Here is a 26135-nt window from a genome sequence, read left to right as displayed (position 1 = left end):
CTTGAAAAAAAGTTGTGCACTATATAGGGAATAGGTTGCCAGACTAGGTGTGTGGACAGGAGGACTCACCAGGTTTGGCACGCTGGTGACGGCGGTAAGGGGTGCTGCCTTGTTCTGAAGCTGCTGGGGGTTCACCCCCTGCCCTGGCCCCCCCTGGCCGTACTGACCACCAAACGGACTGCCACCGTTACTGCCCAGGCCCAACTGAAAAATGAGAGAGGGGAAGGAAAGAAAGGGAGAGAAAATGTCAGGAAGCATTTCAAAACACCGTCCATGCTAATAACTAAGTCGCTCTGGATAAGAACTTCAGCTAAATGACCAAAATGTAAAATGTATCAAGTGTCAATTCCATTTCAACAAGCCAAGCACACAAACCCAAATCTCAAAACATGGAAAATGCTCCCAGCATCAATTTGTCTTCTCCAATTCTGCACCAATTTGTCAACAAGCAGCTCTACCAGTGAGGTCCATGCCAGTCACAGCTCGTACATGGTGCCATTATAGCGCTGCCAACTTGGTCCCACCACAACCCTGCTAGTGCCAACACAGCTCAGCCATAGCCCCACACCACAACCCTACTGCCAGAGTTTGAGCTGCAGGCTGAGGCGCCAAAGGGCCTTGGCTGCATCCCTCCTCTTCCTTCCCGCTTTCTCCCTCAGTACCCCTTCATCTCTTCCTCTCCATCTACAATCACCCCAGCTATCTTTCCTAAATCCCCCTTCCACAGCCTGGAGAAGCCAGACAGAGACCCCTACATCTCTCCCCCTCTGATCCCATGCAGCAGGCAGGCTTAGACCACGGCAGGCGGCAGAAACACCCTCCCCCCCCCGGGGAACAGTCCAGACCGTTGACAGCGCTCCAGCAGACCAGATAAAAAGGCCCAGCTGAGGCAACCAGAAACCAGCAGCTTAACTCAAACACACACACAGCTGAGAGCTGAAGATAGATGGAGGTGGGGCCTATCCTTCTGTCCCTCGCCGACACACTCCACACAGACGAGCACTGAAGAAAAAGTACCCGCCGTGCACTCCAGACACACCTCCTCCTCCTCATTCTGACACACTTCACACAGCAGCCAGCTCTGCTTTGAGCCTTGCCACTCCACTGTCAGACGAGAGCGAGAGACACAGGAGTGTATTTAGCTTGTTTGGCCCTGCACATAGATTACCCTATCCCTCCCTCTCTTCCCTATTCCTCCTTTCACACTCACCCCCTTATTCTGCATCTGATGAAGTGATTTACTGTCCAATGGTATGGCAGAGAGCCATGGAAAGAGGAAGAGAGGGGGATCACACACACCCAGAAAGGAGATTTACAACCTAGCATAATGCAGACAACAGACCACAACAAAGACCATCCCCATGAAGAGACACTTTCTCTCTCTCTGAAACAACTCAACTACCACCAATACGCTCTCGTTCAGTCTCTCTCTATCCCCACTTCCTCACACACCAAACTAATCACCACTGAGTTTCTCAGTCTCACACCCATACCAAACTCCTACAGGTTCTCTCAGCGGACTGGTCTCCATGTAAACACACAACTATAAACACTGTTAAGACCCCCTCTCTGTGTTGAGGTTACAGACAGGCAGAACTCTCATTAGACAACAGAGAGAGCAGAATGGATGGTTTCCTATTGATTTCCTGTGAAACCACATAAGAGCAGTGTCACTGAGTCTTAGGTAAACAATCCCTAGCAATCTACACACACTGTTATAATCAACTGTAGTATCCCCTAGGGACAGTGATTGAGCAGAAGATGAGAATGTTAACTCAATATCAGTCCATAGCAGTTCCTTACATCTAGAATTCTAGTTCTAATTCTATGCACAGAGCTTGCAACTGAATAATGCTGCCAACTGATGTGTCTTTAAAAAAAAACTGACTCAAGCCAATAGGCAACCAGCTTGTCACATGTGCAGCCCATTGTACAAAAAGAGAGCAGTTATGAGTCTGCAGTGCTGTTGATGGAGATGTTTTTAAAATTGTCCTCCAAGGCCACTGTGGCGCGCTGTTAGAAATGTATCATCCCGTTAGAAACAAAGACCGGGCGTTGTTAGCGAAAGGCTATGGAGGTTCTCACCACTCATTAATTGGGCAATTAAGCCAGTGAATTAAGCCCAGTAAAAACTTAAGCACTGGCATGGTGTTGGACACAGAGGCAACATCAGACATTGGTGTAGTAGAGCTGTACTAGGCACAGGGGAGGCTGGCTAAGTGGTTCCTGGTCCCAGATCTGTTTAGGGACTATAGGAAGGGGCAAGACAAGACCAACATATCTGGGACCAGGCTATGGCTAATGCCGCGCTCACGTCATGTCGGAGTGATCGGAGGAACGACTTGTCTACTTGGAGAGTTCATGTGCTTTGAGCTCGGAAGGAACAATTTTTGTTGCCATTTTCAGTGGTGCGTGGTGTCAGTGTTCAGCAGGTGGGAAAGATCAGGGCCCAGAGTTCATACCAGAGTTTCCTAGTCGTAATTAATCAAATAAAATGTTTGTTTGTCACATACACATGGTTAGCAGATGTTATTGCGAGTGTAGCGAAATGCTTGTGCTTCTAGTTCCGACAGTGCAGCAATATCTAACAATTCCACAACAGCTACCAAATACAAAGTCAAGTAATGAAAAAATAATATATACACCATTGAAAAGTTTGAGGTCACTTAGAAAAGTCCTTGTTTTTGTCCATTAAAATATTGTCAAATTGATCAGAAATACAGTGGAGACATAATGTTAACGTTGTAAATGACTATTGAAGCTGGAAACGGCAGATTTCTTTATGGAATATCTACATAGGCGTACAGAGGCCCATTATCAGCAACCATTACTCCTGTGTTCCAATGGAATGTTGTGTTAGCTAATCCAAGTTTATCATTTTAAAAGGCTAATTGATCATTAGAAAAACAGTTTGCAATTACGTTAGCACAGCTGAAAACTGTTGTCTGATTAAAGAAGCAATAAAACTGGCCTTCTTTAGACTAGTTGAGTATCTGGAGCATCAGCATTTGTGGGTTGGATTACAGGCTCAAAATGGCTAGAAACAAGGAACCTTCTTCTGAAACTCGTCAGTCTATTCTTGTTCTGAGAAATTAAGGCTACTCCATGCGAGAAAGTGCCAAGAAACTGAAAATCTCGTACAATGCTGTGTACTACTCCCTTCACAGAACAGCGCAAACGGGCCATAACCAGAATAGAAAGAGGAGTGGGAGGCCCCGGTGCACAACTGAGCAAGAGGACAAATATATTAGTGTCTAGTTTAAGAAACAGACACCTCACAAGTCCTCAACTGGCAGCTTCATTAAATAGTACCCGCAAAACACCAGTCTCAATGTCAACGGTGAAGAGGCGACTCCGGGATGCTGGCCTTCTAGGCAGAGTTGCAAAGAAAAAGCCATATATCAGACTGGCCAATAAAAATAAAAGATTAAGAAAGGCAAAAGTACCCAGACACTGGACCTCTGCCTAAAAGGCTTGCATCCCGGAGTCGCCTCTTCACTGCTGAAAGTTCTTTGTTTCTGGCCATTTTGAGCCTGTAAATCGAACCCACAAATGCTGATGCTCCAGATACTCAACTAGTCTAAAGAAGGCCAGTTTTATTGCTTCTTTAATTAGAACAACAGTTTTCCGCTGTGCTAACATAATTGCAAAATGGTTTTCTAATGATCAATTAGCTTTTTAAAATGATAAACTTGGATTAGCTAACAACGTGCCATTGGAACACAAAAGTGATAGTCGCTGATAATGGGCCTCTGCACACCTATTTTTTTATTTCACCTTTATTTAACCAGGTAGGGTAGTTGAGAAAAAGTTCTCATTTGCAACTGCGACCTGGCCAAGATAAAGCAAAGCAGTTCGACACATACAACAACAGAGTTACAAATGAAATAAACAAACATACAATCAATAATACAGTAGAAAAATCTATATACAGCATGTGCAAAGAGGTAGGATAAGAGGTAAGGCAATAAATAGGCCATTATGGTGAAGTAATAACAATATAATTTAACAATATAATTAAACACTGGAATGGTAGAATGTGCAGAAGATGAATGTGCAAGTAGAGATACTGGGGTGCAAAGGAGCAAGATAAATAAATACAGTATGGGGATGAGGTAGATTGGATGGGCTATTCACAGATGAGCTATGTACAGGTGCAGTGATGTGTGAGCTGCTCTGACAGCTGGTGCATAAAGCTAGTGAGGGAGGTAAGAGTCTCCAGCTTCAGTGATTTTTGCAGTTCGTTCCAGTCATTGGCAGCAGAGAACTGGAAGGAGAGGCGGCCAAAGGAAGAATTGGATTTGGGGGTGACCAGTGAGATATACCTGCTGGACGCGTGCTACGGGTGGGTGCTGCTATGGTGACCAGTGAGCTGAGATAAGGCGAGGCTTTACCTAGCAGAGACTTGTAGATGACCTGGCGCCAGTGGGTTTGGCGACGAGTATGAAGCGAGGGCCAGCCAACGAGAGCGTACAGGTCGCAGTGGTGGGTAGTATATGGGTGCTGGACGGGCGGGCAGGTGCGGGCAGCGATCGGTTGAAGAGCATGCATTTAGTTTTACTTGCATTTAAGAGCAGTTAGAGGCCACGGAAGGAGAGTTGTATGGCATTGAAGCTCATCTGGAGGTTAGTTAACACAGTGTCCAAAGAAGGGCCAGAGGTATACAGAATGGTGTCGTCTGCATAGAGGCAGATCAAAGAATCACCAGCAGCAAGAGCAACATCATTGATGTATACAGAGAAGAGTCGGCCCAAGAATTGAACGCTGTGACACCCCCATAGAGACTGCCAGAGGTCCGGACAACAGGCCCTCCAACTTGACATACTGAACTCTGTCAGAGAAGTAGTTGGTGAACCAGGTGAGGCAATCATTTGAGAAACCAAGGCTGTTATGTCTGCCAATAAGAATGTTGTGACTGACAGAGTCGAAAGCCTTAGCCATGTCGATGAATACGGCTGCATAGTACTGTCTCTTATCGATGGCGGTTATGATATCGTTTAGGACCTTGAGCGTGACTGAGGTACACCCATTACCAGCTCTGAAACCAGATTGCATAGCGGAGAAGGTATGGTGGGATTCGAAATGGTCGGTAATCTGTTTGTTAACTTGGCTTTCGAAGACCTTAGAAAGGCAGGGTAGAATAGTTATAGGCCTGTAGCAGTTTGGGTGTAGAGTGTCTCCCCTTTGAAGAGGGGGATGACCACGGCAGCTTTCCAATCTATGGGAATCTCAGACGATACGAGAGAGAGGTTGAACAGGCTAGTATTAGTCATTTAGCAGACGCTCTTACCCAGAGCGACTTACAGTAGTGAATGCATACATTTCATTCCCCCCCCCCCCCCCCGTAATAGGGGTTGCAACAATTTTGGCAGATAATTTTAGAAAGAGAGGGTCCAAGACTGTCTAGTCCGGCTGATTTGTAGGGGTCCAGATTTGCCAGCTCTTTCAGAACATCAGCTATCTGGGTTTGGGTGAAGGAGAAGTGGGGGAGGTTTGGGCGAGTTGCTGTGGAGAGCGCAGGGCTGTTGACCGGGGTAGGGGTAGCCAGGTGGAAAGCATGGCCAGCCGTAGAAAAATGCTTATTGAAATTCTCAATTATAGTGGATTTATCAGTGGTAACAGTGTTTCCTAGCCTCAGTGCAGTGGGCAGCTGGGAGGAGGTGCTCTTATTCTCCATGAACTTTACAGTGTCCCAGAACTTTGAGTTTGTGCTACAGGATGCAAATTTCAGCTTGAAAAAGCTAGCCTTACCTTTCCTAACTGCCTGTGTATATTGGTTCCTAACTTCCCTAAAAAGTTGCATATCATGGGGGCTGTTCGATGCTAATGCAGAATGCCACAGGATGTTTTTGTGCTGGTCAAGGGCAGTCAGGTCTGGAGAGAACCAAGGGCTATATCTGTTCCTGGGTCAATTTTTTTTGAATGGGGCATGGTTATTTAAGATGGTGAGGAACGCACTTTTAAAGAATAACCAGGCATCCTCTACTGACGGGATGAGGTCAATATCCTTCCAGGATACCCGGGCCAGGTCGATTAGAAAGGCCTGCTCGCTGAAGTATTTTAAGGGAGCGTTTGACAGTGATGCGGGGTGGTCGTTTGACCGCAGACCCATTACGGATGCAGGCAATGAGGCAGTGATCGCTGAGATCTTGGTTGAAAACAGTACAGGTGTATTTGGAGGGCAAGTTGCTAAGGATGATATCTATGAGGGTGCCTGTGTTTACGGATTTGGGGTTGTACCTGGTGCGTTCATTGATAATTTGTGTGAGATTGAGGGCATCAAGCTTAGATTGTAGGATGGCCGGTGTGTTAAGCATGTCACAGTTTAGGTCACCTAGCAGCACGAGCTCTGAAGATAGATGGGGGGCAATCAATTCACATATGATGTCCAGGGCACAGCTGGGGGCAGAGGGTGGTCTATAGCAAGCGGCAACAGTGAGAGACTTGTTTCTGGAAAGATGGATTTTTAAAAGTGGAAGTTCGAATTGTTTGGCTACAGACCTGGATAGTATGACAGAACTCTGCAGGCTCTCTCTGCAGTAGATTGCAACACCGCCCCCTTTGGCAGTTCTATCTTGTCGGAAAATGTTATAGTTAAGGATGGAAATTTCAGGGTTTTTGGTGGACTTCCTAAGCCAGGATTTAGACACGGCTAGGACATCCGGGTTGGCAGAGTGTGCTAAAGCAGTGAGTAAAACAAACTTATGGAGGAGGCTTCTAATGTTAACCTGTCTAGGCTAGGGGGCAGTATTTTCACGGCCGGATGAAAAACGTACCCAATTTAAACAGGTTACTACTCTGGCTCAGAAACTAGAATATGCATATTATTAGTAGATTTGGATAGAAAACACTGAAGTTTCTAAAACTGTTTGAATGGTGTCTGAGTATAACAGAACTCATATGGCAGGCAAAAACCTGAGAAAAAAATCCAACCAGGAAGTGGATTGTAGTTTTTCAAGACTGGGCCTATTCAGTATACAGTGAATTAGGGTTCAATTTGCACTTCCTAAGGCTTCCACTAGATGTCAACAGTCTTTAGAACGTGTTTCAGGCTTTTGCAGTCAACAGAGAGTGAACAAGACCTCCTGGAGTCTTATGACCGAGAGAATGACAGGCCACAATTACGCGCATTCACGTGAGGAGGTAGCTGTGTTCCATAACGTTTTTCAAGACATTGGAATCGTCCGGTTGGAATATTACTGAAGTTTTACGTTAAAAAAGGCCCTAAAGATTGATGTTTTACAACGTTTGACATGTTTCAACGAACGTAAATATAACTTTTTGTCGTAAAATGTTCGGCGCGCTTCCTACATTTGGAGTAGCTTACTGAACGCGCAAACAACAAGGAGATATTTGGACATAAATTATGGACTTTATCGAACAAAACAACATTTATTGTGGACCTGGGAATCCTGGAAGTGCCTTCTGATGAAGATCAAAGGTAAGTGAATATTTCTAATGCTATTTAAGATTTTAGATTATTCCAAAATGGCAGGTATCTGTATTACCTGGTGTATTTTTCTGAGCGCAGTTCTCAGATTATTGCAAAGTGTGCTTTCCCCGTGAAGCTTTTTTGAAATCTGTCACAGCGGTTGCATAAAGGAGATGTTCATCTATAATTCTTTGAATAACAGTTTAATATTTTATCAACGTTTATGATGAGAATTTTAGTAAAATTGTTGTGCTTGTTCACCGGCAGTATTGGAGGCAAAATATTTTCTGAACGTCACGTGCCAATGTAAAAGGCTGTTTTTGGATAGAAATATGAACTTTATCGAACAAAACATACATGTATTGTGTAACAATGTCCTAGGGAGTGTCCTCTGATGAAGATCGTCAAAGGTTAGTGCTTCATTTCGCTGTGTTTTGGGTTTTATTGACATGTCCTTGCTTGGGAAATGGCTGCGTGATTATTTTTGTCTATGTACTCTCCTAACATAATCTAATGTTTTGCTTTCGCTGTAAAGCCTTTTTGAAATCTGACAATGTGTTTACATCAAGGAGACGTGTATCTTTAAAATGGTGTAATAGTCGTTTGTTTGAGAAAGTTGAATTATGACATTTTGTTGTTTTTGAATTTGCCGCCCTGATATTTCATTGGCTGTGTCCCACCTAGCCCATAGAAGTTAACATGCATGAAACCAAGGCTTTTACGGTTACAGAAGTCAACAAATGAGAGCACGAGTGGAGCTAGGCACTGCAGGGCCTGGATTAACCTCTACATCACCAGAGGAACAGAGGAGGAGTAGGATGAGGGTACGGCTAAAGGCTATCAGGACTGGTCGTTTAGTGCGTTCAGAGCAGAGAGTAAAAGGAGCAGGTTTCTGGGCGTGAGAATAGATTCAAGGCATAATGTACAGACAGAGGTATGTTAGGATGTGAGTACATTGGAGGTAAACCTTGGCATTGAGTAATGATGAGAGAGAGATACTGTCTCTAGAGACGTTTTAACCAAGGCATATTGAGCAGGGCTAGAGGCTCTACAGTGAAATAAGACAATCACTAACCAGGACAGTAATGGACAAGGCATATTGATATTAGGGAGAAGCATGCGTAGCCAGGTGATCAATAGGGGTCCAGTGAGTGGTTGGGCTGGCTGGAGACATGGCGATTCAGACAGCTAGCAGACCGGGGCTAGCAAGCTAGCAGAAGGGCCTTAGAGGGACGTCTCGACGGAGGAAAGTCTTTTGAACGTCGATAGACTAGTCGTGATGGATTAGTAGGGTTCCGAGTAGCAGAGGGTTCTAAGTCCAATTGGCAAAATAGGTATAGTGGCCCAGGAAATTGGCCGATGGATCTATACAGCTAACAGTCCAATATGCTCTAGACAGCTAGCGGGCCGCGGCTAGCGGATGGGCATTCAGGGGTGGTTGCGATGTAGAGGCCAGTTGAGTATCCCCTCGAGCACATTACGTCATAGTCCAGTTGTGAAGGATCGGCGGCGTTCCGTGCCCCGTATCGGCAGTAGAAGGGGGCCGGGTATTGTAGCCCAGGAGTGGCTGATGGGCCTCTTTAGCTAGCCGGGAGAAAGGGCCTAACATGGGCTAGCTCCAGGCTAATTGGTGCTTGCTCTGGGACCAACGTTAGCCAGTACTCAGATAGCAGCTAGTTAGCTGCGAAGATCAAGGTGAAAAGGTCCAGAGCTTGCGGTAGGAATCCGGGGATATGGAGAGAAAATAGGTCCGGTATGCTATGGTTTGAGTCGTGTTGTACAAACTGGCGAGAGCTTTCTGAGCTAAAGGTTAGCTGATGACTGCTAGCAGTGGTTAGCTGACTAATAACTAGTGAGCTGGCTAGCTTCTGTTGGGGGATTTGGGATTCAAGGTGAATAATACTTTAGAAAAAAAAACAGATCCCCACCACATTGGGTGAAGCGGGTTGCAGGAGAGTGTTTTGAAGTTGAGTTTTAGAAAAAATATAAAAAAGATCTGCGAAGAAAAAGACATACACGGGACACGACGAGGACAAAAGACGTCTGACTGCTATGCCATCTTGGATTTTTTTGTAGATATTCCATTAAAAAAATCTGCCGTTTCCGGCTATAGTCGTCATTTACAGCATTAACAATGTCTGCACTGTTAATGCTGATCAATTTGATGTTATTTCTCCTTCATAAACAAGGACATTTCTAAGCGACCCCAAACTTTTGAATGGTAGTGTACATATAAATATGGATGAGCAATGATCGAGCGGCATAGGCAAGATGCAATAGATGGTATAAAATACAGTATTTACATATGAGATGAGTAATGTAAGATATGTAAACACTAAAGTGACTAGTGATCCATTTATTAAAGTCTTTATGTAGGCAGCAGCCTCTCTGTTAGTGATGGGCTGTTTAACAGTCTGATGGCCTTGATAGAAGCTGTTTTTCAATCTGTCGGTCCCAGCCTTGATGCACCTGTACCGACCTCGCCTTCTGGATGGTAGCGGGGTGAACAGGCAGTGGCTCGGGTGGTTGATGTCCTTGATCTTTTTGGCCTTCATGTGACATGGGGTGCTGTCAGTGCCCTGGAGGGCAGGTAGTTTGTCCCCCGGTGATGCGTTGTGCAGACCGCACCACCCTCTGGAGAGCCCTGCGGTTGTGGGTGGTGCAGTTGCCATATCAGGCGGTGATACAGCCCGACAGGATGCTCTCAATTGTGCATCTGTAAAAGTTTGAGGGTTTAGGAGACTGTTGCGCCTTCACCACACTGTGTGGGTGGACCATTTCAGTTTGTCCGCGATGTGTACGCCAAGGAACTTGAAACTTTCCACCTTCTCCACTGCGGTCCCGTCGATGTGGATAGAGAGGTGCGCCCTCTGCTGTTTCCTGAAGGCCACGATCACATCCTTTGTTTTTTTGACGTTGAGTGAGAGGTTGTTATCCTGACACCACACTCCCGAGTGCCCTCACCTCCTCCCTCAGGCTGTCTCGTTGTGGTTGGTAATCAAGCCTACTACTGTTGTGTCGTCTGCAAACTTGATGATTGAGTTGGAGGCGTGTATGGCTATGCATGTCATGGGTGAACAGGAAGTACAGGAGGGGGCTGAGCATGCAACCTTGTGGGGCCCCAGTGTTGAGTTTCAGCGAAGTGGAGATGTTTCCTACCTTCACCACCTGGGTGCAGCCCGTCAAGAAGTCCAGGCCCCAATTGCACAGGGCGGCGTTGAGACCCAGGGCCTCAAGCTTAAATTATGAGCTTGGAAGGTACTATGGAGTTGAATGCTGAGCTGTAGTCAATGAACAGCATTCTTACATAAGTATTCCTCTTGTCCAGATGGGATAGGGCAGTGTGCAGTGAGATGGCGTTTGCATCTATCTGTGGACCTATTGGGGCGGTAGGCAAATTGAAGTGGGTCTAGGGTGACAGGTAAGGTGGAGGTAATATGATCCTTGACTAGTCTCTCAAAGCACTTCATGATGACAGAAGTGAGTGCTACGGGGCAATGGTAACTGAACTAAATGACTATTGTCTTCTTGGGTACAGGAACAATGGTGGCCATCTTGAAGCATGTAGGGACAGCACACTGGGGTAGGAAGAGATTGAATATGTCCGTAAACACACCAGTCAGCTGGTCCGCACATGCTCTGAGGACGCGGCTAGGGATGCAGTCTGGGCATTACGAGTTGGTGGGACATTCACATGCACTTTTCCCAGTAAAAGGGTTGTATTTCCGAGTTCCTGACATGTGTCTGAATCTTTCTAAATGGTTCGGCTTCTGCGGAGGACATTTATTTAGTTTCCGATTTAGTACCCAGCAGTATCAGAGAGCTATCACCCAATCAGGATGGATCTGCTCTACACAGTGCCACAGTAACTAGCATCAAAGCTGAGAATTCATGGATGATCCTGTACAAATGATGATTCAACACACACAATGCAGAGCTATAAAGAGATATCGCTGCTCTCTGACCATTTGGCACATTCAAAACTTGTCTTTCTGTCGCAGACACACATTTCATACATGCCTCTCTATGACTAAGAGTGTAGTTTGTATGCGTGTCTGAGTCTCTCATCCCTGTGACTCACCTTGTTCATGTTGCCCGCCTGCTGGGCGGCGGTGGCAACGTTCAGGGTGGCAGCGCCCACCTGCGGCCCGCCCTGCTGTGTGAGGGTCTCTGCCAACGAGCTGCCCGCTCCTCCTCCTGGTGCCCCCTGCATGGCCTGGTACTGCCCCCGGCCTCGTCCACCTCCAGGACCCAGCCCCAGGCCTCCGTTTATCACCTGGCCCGGCTGGTGCTGCCCACCCTGGGCTAACATCCCGGCATGGCCCCCCAGAGACTGGTTGAAGTTCTGTCCAGTCCCCGCTTTCGGCGACCCTTGACCCAAGGAGCTCTTCCCGTGTGCTGCACCCAACTGACCCCCAATGCCACCGGGCTGAGTTCCTCCTCCAGCACCCCCAGTGAGACCAGAGGCACTACCCACCCGGAGGAGTTCTGACAGCTGTTTGTGCTTGGCCACTGCGTCCGGGACCTTGGAACCCAGAGGTCCAGGACCCCCAGGGTTGGCGTTACCCCCGTTGGAGGGCATGGCGCCCCCCGTCATACCCCCCAAGCCAGAGCCTCCGTTGGGGATCAGCTCGTCTGGCAGGTCATTCTCCAGGTCGTCCCATGATAAAGAGCCTAGATCCACTGTAGAAGAGGAAGAGAGAGAGGGAGAGAGAAAAACAGGTTAATAATATAGATTGATAACAATCATGAAAATGTATGGGCAAATATTCCTGTCTGTGTAAGTGCCATTGAAGTACAGTATCAGCCAGCCTATCGCAGACCTGCCAACCTTGAATCATGTTTATGAGAACCACTTCAGCGCAGTGGCTGCACCCCCGGGCCCAGTGACACCACACTGCTCAAATCATAGACAAATGCACTTTTTTTGTCTAATAATGTGGCAGAATATTGCCACAAGGAATGGTAGGCTATAGATTTATGGGTATTTGGTAATTAGCTGCTCTTCAGGAGCGAACTAGAAATACATTTAAATGCACTGTCAGGGCTCTCACCAGGATTTTCTGACAAGGTGGTGTTGATGTAGGCCTAAGGTTGGGTAGGGGATAGGTCCAGCGCATGTCAGTCAACTTCCCCTTAGGAAGTTGGAGCATTTTGCATTTTTGAAAAACCTGTAACTGCCATTTCCTGAAACTAAGAGTCTTAAATTATATCAAACAATGTATCAAACACAGAAGTACTGTGTTTGATCCAAATTAAAGTGAGGTGGTCTCAATGACACATTTTTCTAGGTTCAATTTAGGGGTAATGATTATTCTAATTAATAATTAATGTAGGTGCTTTTATGTGCATAGTCTAGTGAAAAAGTAAACTGGCTTCATTTTGTTTGGGGAGAAAATTCTAAATGATTAAATCACTGGAAGCAATGTAGTAGCTTACTGTATGCTATTTGGAATATGAAACAACTGAACTAGCCCTATATGAGCTAGTTTCACATCTACATCCCTGACCTAGTCCATTAAGTTAGGTCTGACTACTAGGCTACCGTTCATTCAGCATGCCTTGTTATTGGTGAACTGACTATTATGACATCTAGTATCACACCACTATGGTTGACATACAGCTACATCAAGAGAACAGATCAACAACTTATTCATTAACATAGGCCTACTAGTCTAACAGCATACCATAACTTTCTGTGAAGGATGGACCGGTATTTGCGGAACAGATCTCTGCCATGTCTGTTTCCATCCACGCAGCGGCGAAAAACTGAACTACCAGAACACCACACGTTTCCTTTCTCGAATATGCACTCGTGCCTACAACCGTTGAGATCACAGCATGTCCGGGAAAGAAAGTGTTCTTGCCTAGTTGACTAAACAACGCTGTAGGTAACTACGAAATAGTGGTTGTGCTTGACAAACAATTTTGGGGAAAATAGCAAATAGTTCGTTCTCCATTTTCCTTACCCTTTTCCCCCCTCACACATCAGTGGTATCAACGGATGAAGTGGAGAGCTGCCATCCAGCTCGGGAGGAAGATAGAAGACCCTGCACTGGTTTTTCCTTGTTCAACTGAAGTCAAAGAACTGAGCAGACCAGACCCAGCTGCTATCGCATTGGTGTCTATGTGAGAGCCACCCCCTTAAGTAGACAGAAACTGACAATGTTTTCGCAATGGTAAACAGGGATGCATGATATATCGGTGAACATATCGGAATCGGGCGATATTAGCTAAAAATACCAACATCAGTATCGGCCCAATGTCTAGTTTAACGCAAATGTGCAAAACCGACATCAAAGCTGAAGTGCATACCTAAACTCAGCAAAAAAAATAAACGTCCTCTCACTGTCAACTGCGTTTATTTCAGCAAACTTAACATGTGTACATATTTGCATGAACATAACAAGATTCAACAACAGACATAAACTGAACAAGTTCCACAGACATGTGACTAACAGAAATTGAACAATGGGGGGGGGGGGGGGGGGGGGGGGGGGAGTTAACAGTCAGCATCTGGTGTGGCCACCAGCCGAATTAAGTACTGCAGTGCATCTCTCTCCTCATGGACTGTACCAGATTTGCCAGTTCTTGCTGTGAGATGTTACCCCACTCTTCCCCCAAGGCACCTGCAAGTTCCCAGATATTTCTGGGGGGAATGGCCCTAGCCCTCACCCTCCGATCCAACAGGTCCCAGACGTGCTCAATGGGATTGAGATCCGGGCTCTTCGCTGGCCATGGCAGAACACTGACATTGCTGTCTTGCAGGAAATCACGCACAGAGCGAGCAGTATGGCTGGTAGCATTGTCATGCTGGACAACATACATACATAAATACTACTATGGAATGCCGTTTGGGTCTTTGCGTGTCAATTTCTTTTGTCAAATAACACTATTTGACACGTCAAATAACACAGTTCTATGATATAATGTTGTGTGTTCTGAATTTGCAAGTGCAAGCGCCACCACTACTATCAGTAGCAGTGTCAAAGATGTACCAAAAAGTCTGCAAACACCTGCCACGAATGATGTGTTTACAATACTGCGTTGGTAATAAAGCATTATTTGTTTGACCGCAACTTCTGGGGTAGCTAACTAGCTTTAGCTTGGTACCTAGCTAGCACCAATACAACCAGCCTGAAAACAATGACCAGTGGAAACTGCAGTCATTTTCATTATTCTTAGCAATGAATCCTTGTAAGTATTAGCTAGATAGCCACTTGTTGTTCGCCTATTAAAATGGAATCATGCCATATTTAGACTAGATCATGTTCAACAAGGTTGGAATATGAAGCAATGAAATGGGGCATCAATCTACTCGGTGACACCCACAGAACACAACTGTGAAGAGTTTAAGCAAATATTAGCGTTGTAGCTCTTATCGCGGGACTGTGACTGTGTGAAATCACCTCCCCAGTCAGCCTAATGTGTGTATTGACATTCATATTGCACTGTACACCTAAGGATTAACTAAGTATTGGGGATCAATGAAACGGGGTATCAGTCTACTCAATACCCAAGATATTTTTCCCCAACGTTCTCCTCAGAGTTATCAGACTCTAAAACATCCACAGAGTATTGTTTTTCCTCTGGAATAGTGTTCAATACACATAGGTTGACAATAAATATAGGTTGACAATAAATGTGGCTAAATTCAGTTGTTTCAGAGTCCCGCAATAAGAGCTACAACACTAATGTTCTCTGGGTGTCACGGAGTAGACTGATACCCCAATTTCATTGATCCACAAACCATGGGTAAGGCTGGACAGTGAAATAAGTATGCCCCAAATGTAATTCTGAAGTATAATAAATCCAGTGTGATTTCAGATTTTTTGTCAAATAAACAAATTGTCTAATTGTTGATTTAATATAACATTCCAACCTCGTTTAGCATGATCTATTCTATTATGGCATAATTCTACTATTTGTATTAATTTGCATCACTATCAATGACATACTTGTATTTTGAAGGCTAACAGCAAAGTACACTGTTGTGGCTAATCCTTATTGTGGCTAGCTTCACATAGATGGGTCCGACCACCATTAAGCAAATAAGAACTGTCTTGTAAATTAGGGTTATTTTAGATGACACCTAGCTATATAGTTAGCAAGCTAACTATATAGCTACAGAAACAGATGTCGTTTTGCTATGTTTTTGGGGAAGAACATTATTTGCATCCATGAACTAGCTAGCTTATTTTTTTTATGACCAGCACTGTAGGTGCGCGAGACAACTTTACCAGCATCATAGCATACGTATCGATGAATCGTTGTGACATATGAAATACGAGAGTTTAATCAATGTGTAATAACTACATTAAAAAAATTATGAACGCGTTAAATTATGTGACGTGCAGTCATATTCAGATCCTGACACATTACATTACATTTACATTTTAGTCATTTAGCAGACGCTCTTATCCAGAGCAACTTACAGTAGTGAATGCATACATTTCATACATTTTTTTTTCTTTCCCGTACTGGTCCCCCGTGGGAATCGACCCCACAACCCTGGCGTTGCAAACACCATGCTCTACCAACTGAGCTACACGTCAAATAGTGTTATCTTTTTTGACACGCAAAGACCCAAATGGCTTTCCATGAAATCCTGGTTGAGAATGAAACGACTGAACAAATGAACAAAACAGCACAGCAAGTAAGTGAAAGAAATAGATTTTGATGTTTTACTGTAATGGGGACATACGTGAATGCCAACAAAATTACTTTTTGGTCAGTGTGGTGTGTGTGTAACCTTTATTTAACTAGGCAAGTCAGTTAAGAACAAATTCTTATTTACAATGACGGCCTACCCCGGGCGATGCTGGGCCAATTGTGCGCCGCCCTATGTGACTCCCAATCACGGCCGGATGTGATACAGCCTGGATTCGAACCAGGGACTGTAGTGACGCCTCTTGCACGGAGATACAGTGCCTTAGACCGCTGCGTCCATGTGTGTGTGTTAACTATTTAACTGTACTAGAATGCTTAAAAAGGCCGCTAAAATTCTAAATATCGGTTGTTTTTGGCAAGGAAAATATTGGATATCGGTATCGCCCAAAAAGTCATATCGGTGCATCACTAATGGTAAATGGCCTGAATGAACTATTTTCATTTATCCACCATTTTTGATAGTACTACAACTATGGGGGGCGGGACGGAGCAGAGAGCTAAAGAGTTTTGTCCTCGCCCAAGTCCTCTGATTGGCTCAGCTCCAACTTCAGACGGTTGAGTCAAAAACCACAATGTGCCAACTAGTCTATTTCTGTGTATTTTTCATACCAGTGTACTTTGACCTCAAATTGCGTGCAAGTATGGTACGCAAAACACGTGCAAGTTGGCAGGTCTGTTATCGCTCCCAATTCCATCTCCCAGCCCAAGTCCATTCACCTCACACTTGATTCCATCGCAACGTGCTAATGAGCTAACGCTGCTTGGTGAGTCTACTGCTGATCCACACCACACAGTGAAGAAGCAAAAAAGCAGGAGGAAGGGAGGGATGGAGGATGATATTTAAGAAGAGTGATAAATGAGGAGGGTGTTGGTGCCAATTAACAGTTAGACAGGCAGTGAAAATACAGCATCACTCAAGGGAGGGAGGGGGCAAGCGTATTTGAGTAACACTGTCAGGAAGCGTGTTTTGACAGTTAAACAGCCAGTGAAAATACATAATCACTGCATCACTCAATGTTGGTTCCCCATAGGGAAGAGAGAAGGGGGAAGAGTATTTGGGTAACATCGTCAGAAAGTGTGACTGGGAATTGTGGTGGAGGGAGAAAATTGAAGACATGACAGGGGATGAGACTCAGTGGATACAACAAATTAACCCAAACAGAACTTGCTAATTAGATTTCTGCAGGGCTGTGGAAATTGACTTAAGGGTTAATAAAATGGAGTTATGGATTTTACCCAGTCTCAAAGCCGAATGGTTTAGATTGCTTGGTTTCCTCCAGCATCTTCACAAGGTCCTTTGCTGTTGTTCTGGGGTTGATTTGCACTTTTCCCACCAAAGTACGTTTATCTCTAAGAGACAGAACACGTCTCCTTCCTGAGAGGTATGATGGCTGCGTGGTCCCATGGTGTTTATACTTGCGTACAGTTGTTTGTACAGATGAACGTGGTACCTTCAGACGCTTGGAAATCGCTCCCAAGGATGAACCAGACTTGTGGAGTGCTACAATCTTTTTCTGAGGTCTTGGCTGATTTATTTTGATTTTCCCATGATGTTAAGCAAAGAGGCACTGAGTTTGAATGTAGGCCTTGAAATACATCCACAGGTACACCTCCAATTGACTCAAATGATGTCAATTAGCCTATCACAAGCATCTAAAGCCATTACATAATTTTCTGTAATTTTCCAAGCTGTTTAAAGGCACAGTGAACTTAGTGTATGTAAACTTCTGACCCACTGGAATTGTGATAGTCAATTATAAGTGAAATAATCTGTCTAAACAATTGTTGGAAAGATTACTTGTGTCATGCACAAAGTAGATGTCCTAACCAACTTGTCAAAACTATATTTTGTTAACAAGAAATTTGTGGAGTGGTTGAAAAACTAGTTTTAATGACTCCAACCTAAGTGTATGTAAACTTCTGACTTCAACTGTAGCCCTGGCTCTACCACTTCCTAAATATCGCTCCCTCCTTTTCTACTCACCGTCTTTCCCTCTAGTTCTCTCCCTCCAACTCTTCCTTCTTTCACTTGCTCTCACCACTACTTCTCCCTCTAGGTTCTTCACTCGCTTAGTGGCTGAGGCCAGCAGTGAGTGGCACAGTTTTCTGTCAGAGCCAGGCGCCTTCACACACACAATGTCCCGGTCAGTCAATCACCAAGTCAAGCATGGCTTATTTTCACAGCCTGCGTGAGCCGAGCACACACACACACACACACACACACACACACACACACACACACACACACACCATCTCCCTCTTACACACACACACACAGACTACTTTCTGTCCCCTCAGATACACACATGCGTGTGTGTATCTCTGCCATCCTTTGAGCAGCAGGGAGCTGGCGATGGGATCTGTGCTGACTTTATATTTCCTGGCTGGAGTAGATTGCAAGAGCACGAAATAGAGCAAGAAGAGTGTCCATTTCAACACAAAGGGGCTAATGACCCAACTAAACCAGATGTCAAAACTTGGAGACTAGCAAAACTAGGCTATTCAGGAACCACCCTTCCTTCTCCAAAACCATTCACCCAAATGAAAAGTACTTTTCAGGTATTCAGAGGGGACTTCAACTTGATGGATGAACAAGGCTTATTTGCTTGGGGTGAGAATTTTGGGTATTTTCTATTAAAGCTGAGACAATAAACCGAAAATTACTGACACTGACATTCTTTTACTGAAGCATTTTGCTTAAGTCGGTAATTTCCGGTGATTTTGCTACACAACGTTCCTGTAGATTGACCAATGGTTTAAGAACAGTAATATATGCATTGTGTTGATTCCTGCTATGAAATATCTGCCTGTTCCGTTTTGCTGTTGGCTGCTGACTCTCCCTCCCTCCCCCCACTGACACGGAGGAGGGAGAGATGCATTATGAGAAGCACAAGCAAATGACCATTGCTCAAAATACTATTGCGGGAAAAAGTTTTTTAAAGCAACTACTGTTGTTCTAGTCACAGCTTTCTGTGAGTATATCATGCGTGTCTCACCTCTTAATATCGAGTTCGTGGCACCACTTCTCAACCGGAGTAGGCTGTAGTGCGCCATTTGCGGTAAATAGACCGACATCAAGAAGCCTAGGCCTAGCACTGGAAAGTTTTTGTAGGACATTGTGTTTTAAATTCACACTTCCTCAGGTGTTGAATAATATAGCCTATATAGGCCAATATGCACAAAGATGTTGGCAAACTCTGAAGAGTCAAAAATAAATCTAATAATTCAGGATCCTATTTTGACAGGTTGCACACTGAAATATCAATCATGCATTTCTTGGATATGTTAGATGAAATAGCTTAGTTGTTGATAGGCTACCATCTCAGTTGTCTTACTTGGCACTGGAACAAAAATTGTCTAGAACCATGGCGCTAATGTAAAGTAACTGCACATTGAAAGTTTAATGTTGAATTTGTTGTTATCGAGCAAAATAGTTACATTTAATCGCAATATTATGTTTTGTCCATGTCGCCCTGCTGTAGCACCTCCCTAAAAAAGTGTATTAAAATTGCTGATTTATCATTATCGCAAAAAACAGGCAATTTATTGCGAGATGGATTTTTGTTCATATCACCCAGCTCCATTTGCCATAAATTCTGTGCTCTGTATCAAAGCCATATCAAATATCTTGGTTCTAAAGTAGTTGCTATAGAGCTATTTCATATTAATTGTTGAGAGAAAAAAAGGATCTCTACAAAAATCTGAGAATCTCCTCTTCAACAGGGTCAGTAACTGCTTCCAAAGCTGTGTTTTTCCCGCAATTGCATTTTAAAATGTTACAGCCTAAAATCAGAACACATTTTTTTTTATCCCAGAGTGCAGGGGAGAGGGAGGGAGTGAGTGGCTTGCCAGCAGGCCTCAGCGAAACAGGGGCAGGGCAGATACTTTTACTACAGGAATTGTGAAGATAATGCACATTACTGGTTCATTTACATTTACATTTTAGTCATTTAGCAGACGCTCTTATCCAGAGCGACTTACAGTAGTGAATGCATACATTTCATTTCATGCATTTTTTTTCATTTGTACTGGCCCCCCGTGGGAATCGAACCCACAACCCTGGCGTTGCACACACCATGCTGGCGTTGCAAACACCATGCTCTACCAACTGAGCCACAGGGAATAATAGCCTGTAAAAATAGGACGTTTGGACTGAGGTGAGCGTGTAATGTGACCAACTAAGCTCATAGCCTGTGGCAAAAATGAGAGGACATCAACAACCGGTATAGGCCAATTCAAAAAGTTCTTTATTATAACACAAAACTATTAATTCTAAACAAAGAAATGAGGTGTGGAAATGTCATAATGTAGGGTGTATGTAGGGTGCATGGATGCGTGAATATGTGTGTGTAAACATGACTGAGTGGAAACTAAATAAAACAACAAAGGAACAAACAAAACAGGATCATACCTGGAGGAGCAGGGAGAGAGAGGTTAGTGGAGCAGTTTGTTAAATACCCTGAGCCCAGGTGGCTCCAATCACACCAGCTCCAATCACTAACGACCCTCCTCTGCCTGCAGGAGGAACCGCCCCTGCACTGCAGAGGAGGAGCCGTGACACTTGCGACAAGTTAAAGGGTTGCAAAATGCAAATAAATGTTCAGTCAGGAGCCCTGGAAGACAACTGTCTTTATCAGATAGTACGCAATGCAAGAGCTGTTCAAATTTTCTTTAACGATAGTTTCTTACGACTCATCAAGCCATCCATGTCCACTTTAACACGGCATCTTTTCCCTGTCCGTCTTTCATTCATCCCACCCTCTCTCTTTTCAAGTTGAGAACTGACAGATGTGAGTGGGAGATGCAAAAATTGCAATATCTGCTAACGGGGACAGATTGGTATATAATGAGAGGAAACGGTGAGGCTTAAATATACGGCTTAAAACGTGTGAAGTGATTGCAGACTGGCATTTAAAACTGCCAATTAGGCTGTAATATGGGCCAGGCTCAGCCGGCGCAAAAAGACGCTGTCATAAGTGCTGTCCTGGGGGGTGGGTGGGTGGCAACCCATTTGTCCACCTCCTCGGAGGTTCCATTACTAAGTGAGTCATGAGTGTGTGTGACGGGTGGGCCCTAAACGTGCCATTTGGAGAGCAGGGAGTGTGCTGACGGAGGGCTCCTCTCGTTAAAGCAGTGGAATGGAATATCCCGCTAGTCATAGAGTCTGCCCCAGTATCTGCGCGTTCGAGATTTTGACGATGAGTATGATGCGTCTCAGATTCAAACTCCCATTAGACAGCTCTGCAAGCATTATGTCAAAATAAGTTTGTTACTCACCAAATATGGATGAGCAACCATCTTCATTGACTCCCATTACGCTATGTACTTCCAAAAAGTCTAAATACAAATTTACAAGCAACTGAATAAAATCCGATTCGGCACTTTCATTACGGCCACCTACAGGTGGGAAGTCTAAAACAGCTCGATACATTGGATACATTTTTCGGTAGCTTGTGAATTTTTATATAGACCTTTTTTTGGAAGTACATAGCTACCAGCTGTAACGGGAGTAAATTAAGATAGTTGATCATTGAAACTCAAATGTTTGTGAGTAACAAAAGTATTTTGACAGAGCTGTCTAATGGGAGTTTGAGCTTCCTTGGCATTAAAGGGAAACACGTCATACTCATCTAAATCTCTAACGCACAGATACTGGGGCAAGTAGAGTCATAATACTTGCCAGGAACCTCATGATACGATATCACAATACTTAAGTGCCGATACAATATGTATTGCGATTTTCAGGATTCTTTGTCTTGCAATTAGATACGGTGATTTTAATACGATTTAATGTTCCAAATATATTGCTCACTGACTATAGAAAACATTAGGAACTAGGGATGCATGATATAGTCGGTGAACATATCGTAATATTAGCTAAAAATGCCAACATCGGCATCAGCCCGATGTCTAGTTTAACACCGATGTGCAAAACTGATGTCAAAGCTGACGTGCATACCTATATAATGTAAGTAGATGACGTAATGACGCCACGAAAAATACTGCGCTACCCGTGGACATACGCAAATACCAACAAAATAACTTGTGTGTTTCAACTATATAACTGTACAAGAATGCTTAAAAGGCCGCTAAAATGTTAAATATCGGTATCAGGTTTTTTGCCAAGGAAAATATTGGATATCGGCCAAACCTCGGTGCATCCCTATTAGGAACACCTGCTCTTTCCATGACAGACTGACCAGGTGAAAGCTATGATCCATTATTGATGTCACTTGTTAACTCCACTTGAAATCAGTGTAGATGAAGGGGAGGAGACATGGATTGTGTATGTGTGCCATTCAGAGGGTGAATGGGCAAGACAACATATTTAACCCTTGTGTGGTGTTCAGGTCTGTGGGACCCATTTTCAATGTTTACTAAAAGAAAAATGATACAATTAATAATTTGTTCAACCTGAGACTCATTGGCCTTGGCTTATTTTCTGTGAAGAACATCTAAAATAACACACCCCTTACACATTTATATTACATATGTGGTGTTTCGGGTCTACTGGACCTGATGGAAATAAAAGTGTGGGTGTTGGTGAAAACAAGTAAAAATTTGAAGAAAAAGGTTTGCTGTGTGCCTTCACTCTGTCTTCCTCCTCCCTGGGCCTGCTGTTTCAACAGAATCAAGAACCTAACCTGTCTGTATACCTGCCTGTCTCAACGTTTTCTAGCACTCTTTACCCTTTGTAGTGTGTGGAACTACACAATGTCTTGCGGGAACCTGCACAATGTTATTACAATACATTATTTCAATACATTGTAAAAAAAAAAAAAAAAAAGTCTGTATTTTGCAACACTCTACCCCAGCCAGGTGCAAATTGGGGGAGGGACAACAAATAGCTTTGCATGTGTGGCTCCTTACAACAATCAATCAGTATGGCAAAAATAATCTCTGCTCAGAGGGCCTTAGAAATAATTTTTGCAGAGAGAAGTTTGTGTGGAAGGAGCATCATCCACTTTGGAAGATGAAGAATTAATCAGGATCATGTCTCTGTCAATTCTGCGTTGACACAGATGGTGGTTACGCATGTGCAGGACAGTCTTCTTTTGAACTGTTCATCCCAGACACCATCCAGAAAATCATTCTGGACTGCACTAATTTGGAGGGAAGGCGTGTTTTTGGAGAGGGATGGGCCAAACTCATTTACATGCATACTTTGGGGTTCTTATCCTTGCTGGTGTTCAGATCAAAATCAAAATCCCTTTGGGATGCAGAAACTGGCAGGGATTTTTTCTGTGCAACAATGTCTCTGGAAAACTTCATATAAAATTCCTGGACTATCTGCTTCGATAACCGAGACACCAGACCAGCTCGGCGGCAGAGACAAGCTAGGTGCAATTAGGTCAGCGTGGGACAAGTGGGTGGACTGCCTTCCACTGTTTTACAACCCTGGGCCAGACATTACAGTTGATGAGCAGCTTATGCCATTTAGGGGCCGCTGCCCCTTCAGGCAGTACATACCATCTAAACCTGCAAAATATGGAATCAAGATCTGGGCTGCCTGTGATGCTGCATCATATGCGTGAAACGTGCAAGTGTATACGACGTAGAGGTCGACCGATTATGATTTTTCAATGCCGATGACGATTATTGGTGGGTCAAAAACCCCGATACCGATTAATCAGCCGATTTAAAAAATATATATAAATATATATATTTGCAACAATGACAATTACAACAATACTGAATCAACACTTATTGTAACTTAATATATTACATCAATAAAATACATTTCGTCTCAAATAAATAATGAAACATGTTCAATTTGGTTTAAATAATGCAAAAACAAAGTGTTGGAGAAGAAAGTAAAGACGCAATATGTGCCATGTAAAAAAGCTAACGTTTAAGTTTCTTGCTCAGAACATGAGAACATATGAAAGCTGGTTGTTCCTTTTAACATGAGTCTTCAACATTCCCAGGTAAAATGTTTTAGATTGTAGTTATTATAGGAATTATAGGACTATTTCTCTCTATACGATTTGTATTTCATATACCTTTGACTATTGGATGTTCTTATAGGCACTTTAGTATTGCAAGTGTAACAGTATAGCTTCCGTCCCTCTCCTCGTTCCTACCTGGGCTCGAACCAGGAACACATCGACAACAGCCACCCTTGAAGCAGCGTTACCCATGCAGAGCAAGGGGAACAACTTCTCCAAGTCTCAGAGCGAGTGATGTTTGAAACGCTATTAGCGCGCACCCTGCTAACTAGCTAGCCATTTCACATCGGTTACACCAACCTAATCTTGGGAGTTGATAGGCTTGAAGGGGTGGGTATAATTTGTGGAACGTTCCAACAGGAATCTGTTCCAAAAAACGTAAAGTAAAAGGTTGCCAACCAACAACGCATACAAAGTAGCAACGCATACAAACCTAGCTAACTAGCTGCCGAATATGCATCAACTCACCACGTAGCTTATTCTTAATGTTTGTCCATAGGCAACCAGAGTAGGACAGACATTTTTCGGAATAAACGTGATGAGTGAAAAACGCAATGAAATAGACCACTCCCTACCCGGTATCTTATTCTGCCGCTATACAACTGTGTATGCGTTGTTTTTTGGCAACCTTGTTATTTACGAAGTTTTTGGAATAGATTCCTGTTGGAATGTTCCACAAATTATACCCACCCGGCTTGAAGTCATAAACAGCGCAATGCTTGAAGCACAGCGAAGAGCTGCTGGCAAAACGCACGAAAGTGCTGTTTGAATGAACGCTTACGAGCCTGCTGGTGCCTACCACCGCTCAGTCAGACTGCTCTATCAAATCATAGACTTAATTATAATAAACACACAGAAATACGAGCCTTAGGTCATTTATATGGTCGAATCCGGAAACTATCATCTCGAAAACAAAACGTTTTTTCTTTCAGTGAAATACGGAACCGTTCCGTATTTTATCTAACGGGTGGCATCCCTAAGTCTAAATATTCCTGTTACATTGCACAACCTTCAATGTTCTGTCATAATTACGTAACATTCTGGCAAATTAAACAAGCCCAAACTGTTGCATATACCCTGACTGCGTGCAATGAACGCAAGATAAGTGACACAATTTCATGTTAGCAGGCAATATTAACTAAATATGCAGGTTTAAAAATACACTGCTCAAAAAAATAAAGGGAACACTAAAATAACACATCCTAGATCTGAATGAATGAAATAATCTTATTAAATACTTTTCTCTTTACATAGTTGAATGTGCTGACAACAAAATCACACAAAAATAAATCAATGGAAATCCAATTTATCAACCCATGGAGGTCTGGATTTGGAGTCACACTCAAAATTAAAGTGGAAAACCACACTACAGGCTGATCCAACGTTGATGTAATGTCCTTAAAACAAGTCAAAATGAGGCTCAGTAGTGTGTGTGGCCTCCACGTGCCTGTATGACCTCCCTACAACGCCTGGGCATGCTCCTGATGAGGTGGCGGATGGTCTCCTGAGGGATCTCCTCCCAGACCTGGACTAAAGCATCCGCCAACTCCTGGACAGTCTGTGGTGCAACGTGGCGTTGGTGGATGGAGCGAGACATGATGTCCCAGATGTGCTCAATTGGATTCAGGTCTGGGGAACGGGCGGTCCATAGCATCAATGCCTTCCTCATGCAGGAACTGCTGACACACTCCAGCCACGTGAGGTCTAGCATTGTCTTGCATTAGGAGGAACCCAGGGCCAACCGCACCAGCATATGGTCTCACAAGGGGTCTGAGGATCTCATCTCGGTACCTAATGGCAGTCAGGCTACCTCTGGCGAGCACATGGAGGGCTGTGCGGCCCCCCAAAGAAATGCCACCCCACACCATGACTGACCCACCGCCAAACCGGTCATGCTGGACGATGTTGCAGGCAGCAGAACGTTCTCCACGGCGTCTCCAGACTCTGTCACGTCTGTCACATGTGCTCAGTGTGAATCTGAAGAGCACAGGGCGCCAGTGGCGAATTTGCCAATCTTGGTGTTCTCTGGCAAATGCCAAACGTCCTGCACGGTGTTAGGCTGTAAGCACAACCCCCACCTGTGG

General features: G+C 44.1%; 1 protein-coding gene across 5 annotated transcripts in view; it reads right to left on the bottom strand.

The window, feature by feature from the left end:
• Positions 1 to 26135, bottom strand: part of LOC115178827 (CREB-binding protein) — a 71765-nt gene that overhangs the window by 39640 nt on the left and 5990 nt on the right. For all 5 annotated transcript variants that reach the window (XM_029740173.1, XM_029740174.1, XM_029740175.1 and 2 more), the window contains exons 2-3: positions 11514 to 12115; positions 70 to 204 (exon numbers count right to left, since the gene is read on the bottom strand). In XM_029740173.1, coding sequence (XP_029596033.1) covers positions 70 to 204; positions 11514 to 12115 — 737 coding nt within the window. The remainder of the gene's footprint in view (positions 1 to 69; positions 205 to 11513; positions 12116 to 26135) is intronic.

This window comes from Salmo trutta, chromosome 38 (genome assembly GCF_901001165.1).
Source record: "Salmo trutta chromosome 38, fSalTru1.1, whole genome shotgun sequence".
Classification (NCBI taxonomy): Eukaryota; Metazoa; Chordata; class Actinopteri; order Salmoniformes; family Salmonidae; genus Salmo; species Salmo trutta.
This window is presented reverse-complemented; position numbering and strand designations above follow the sequence as displayed.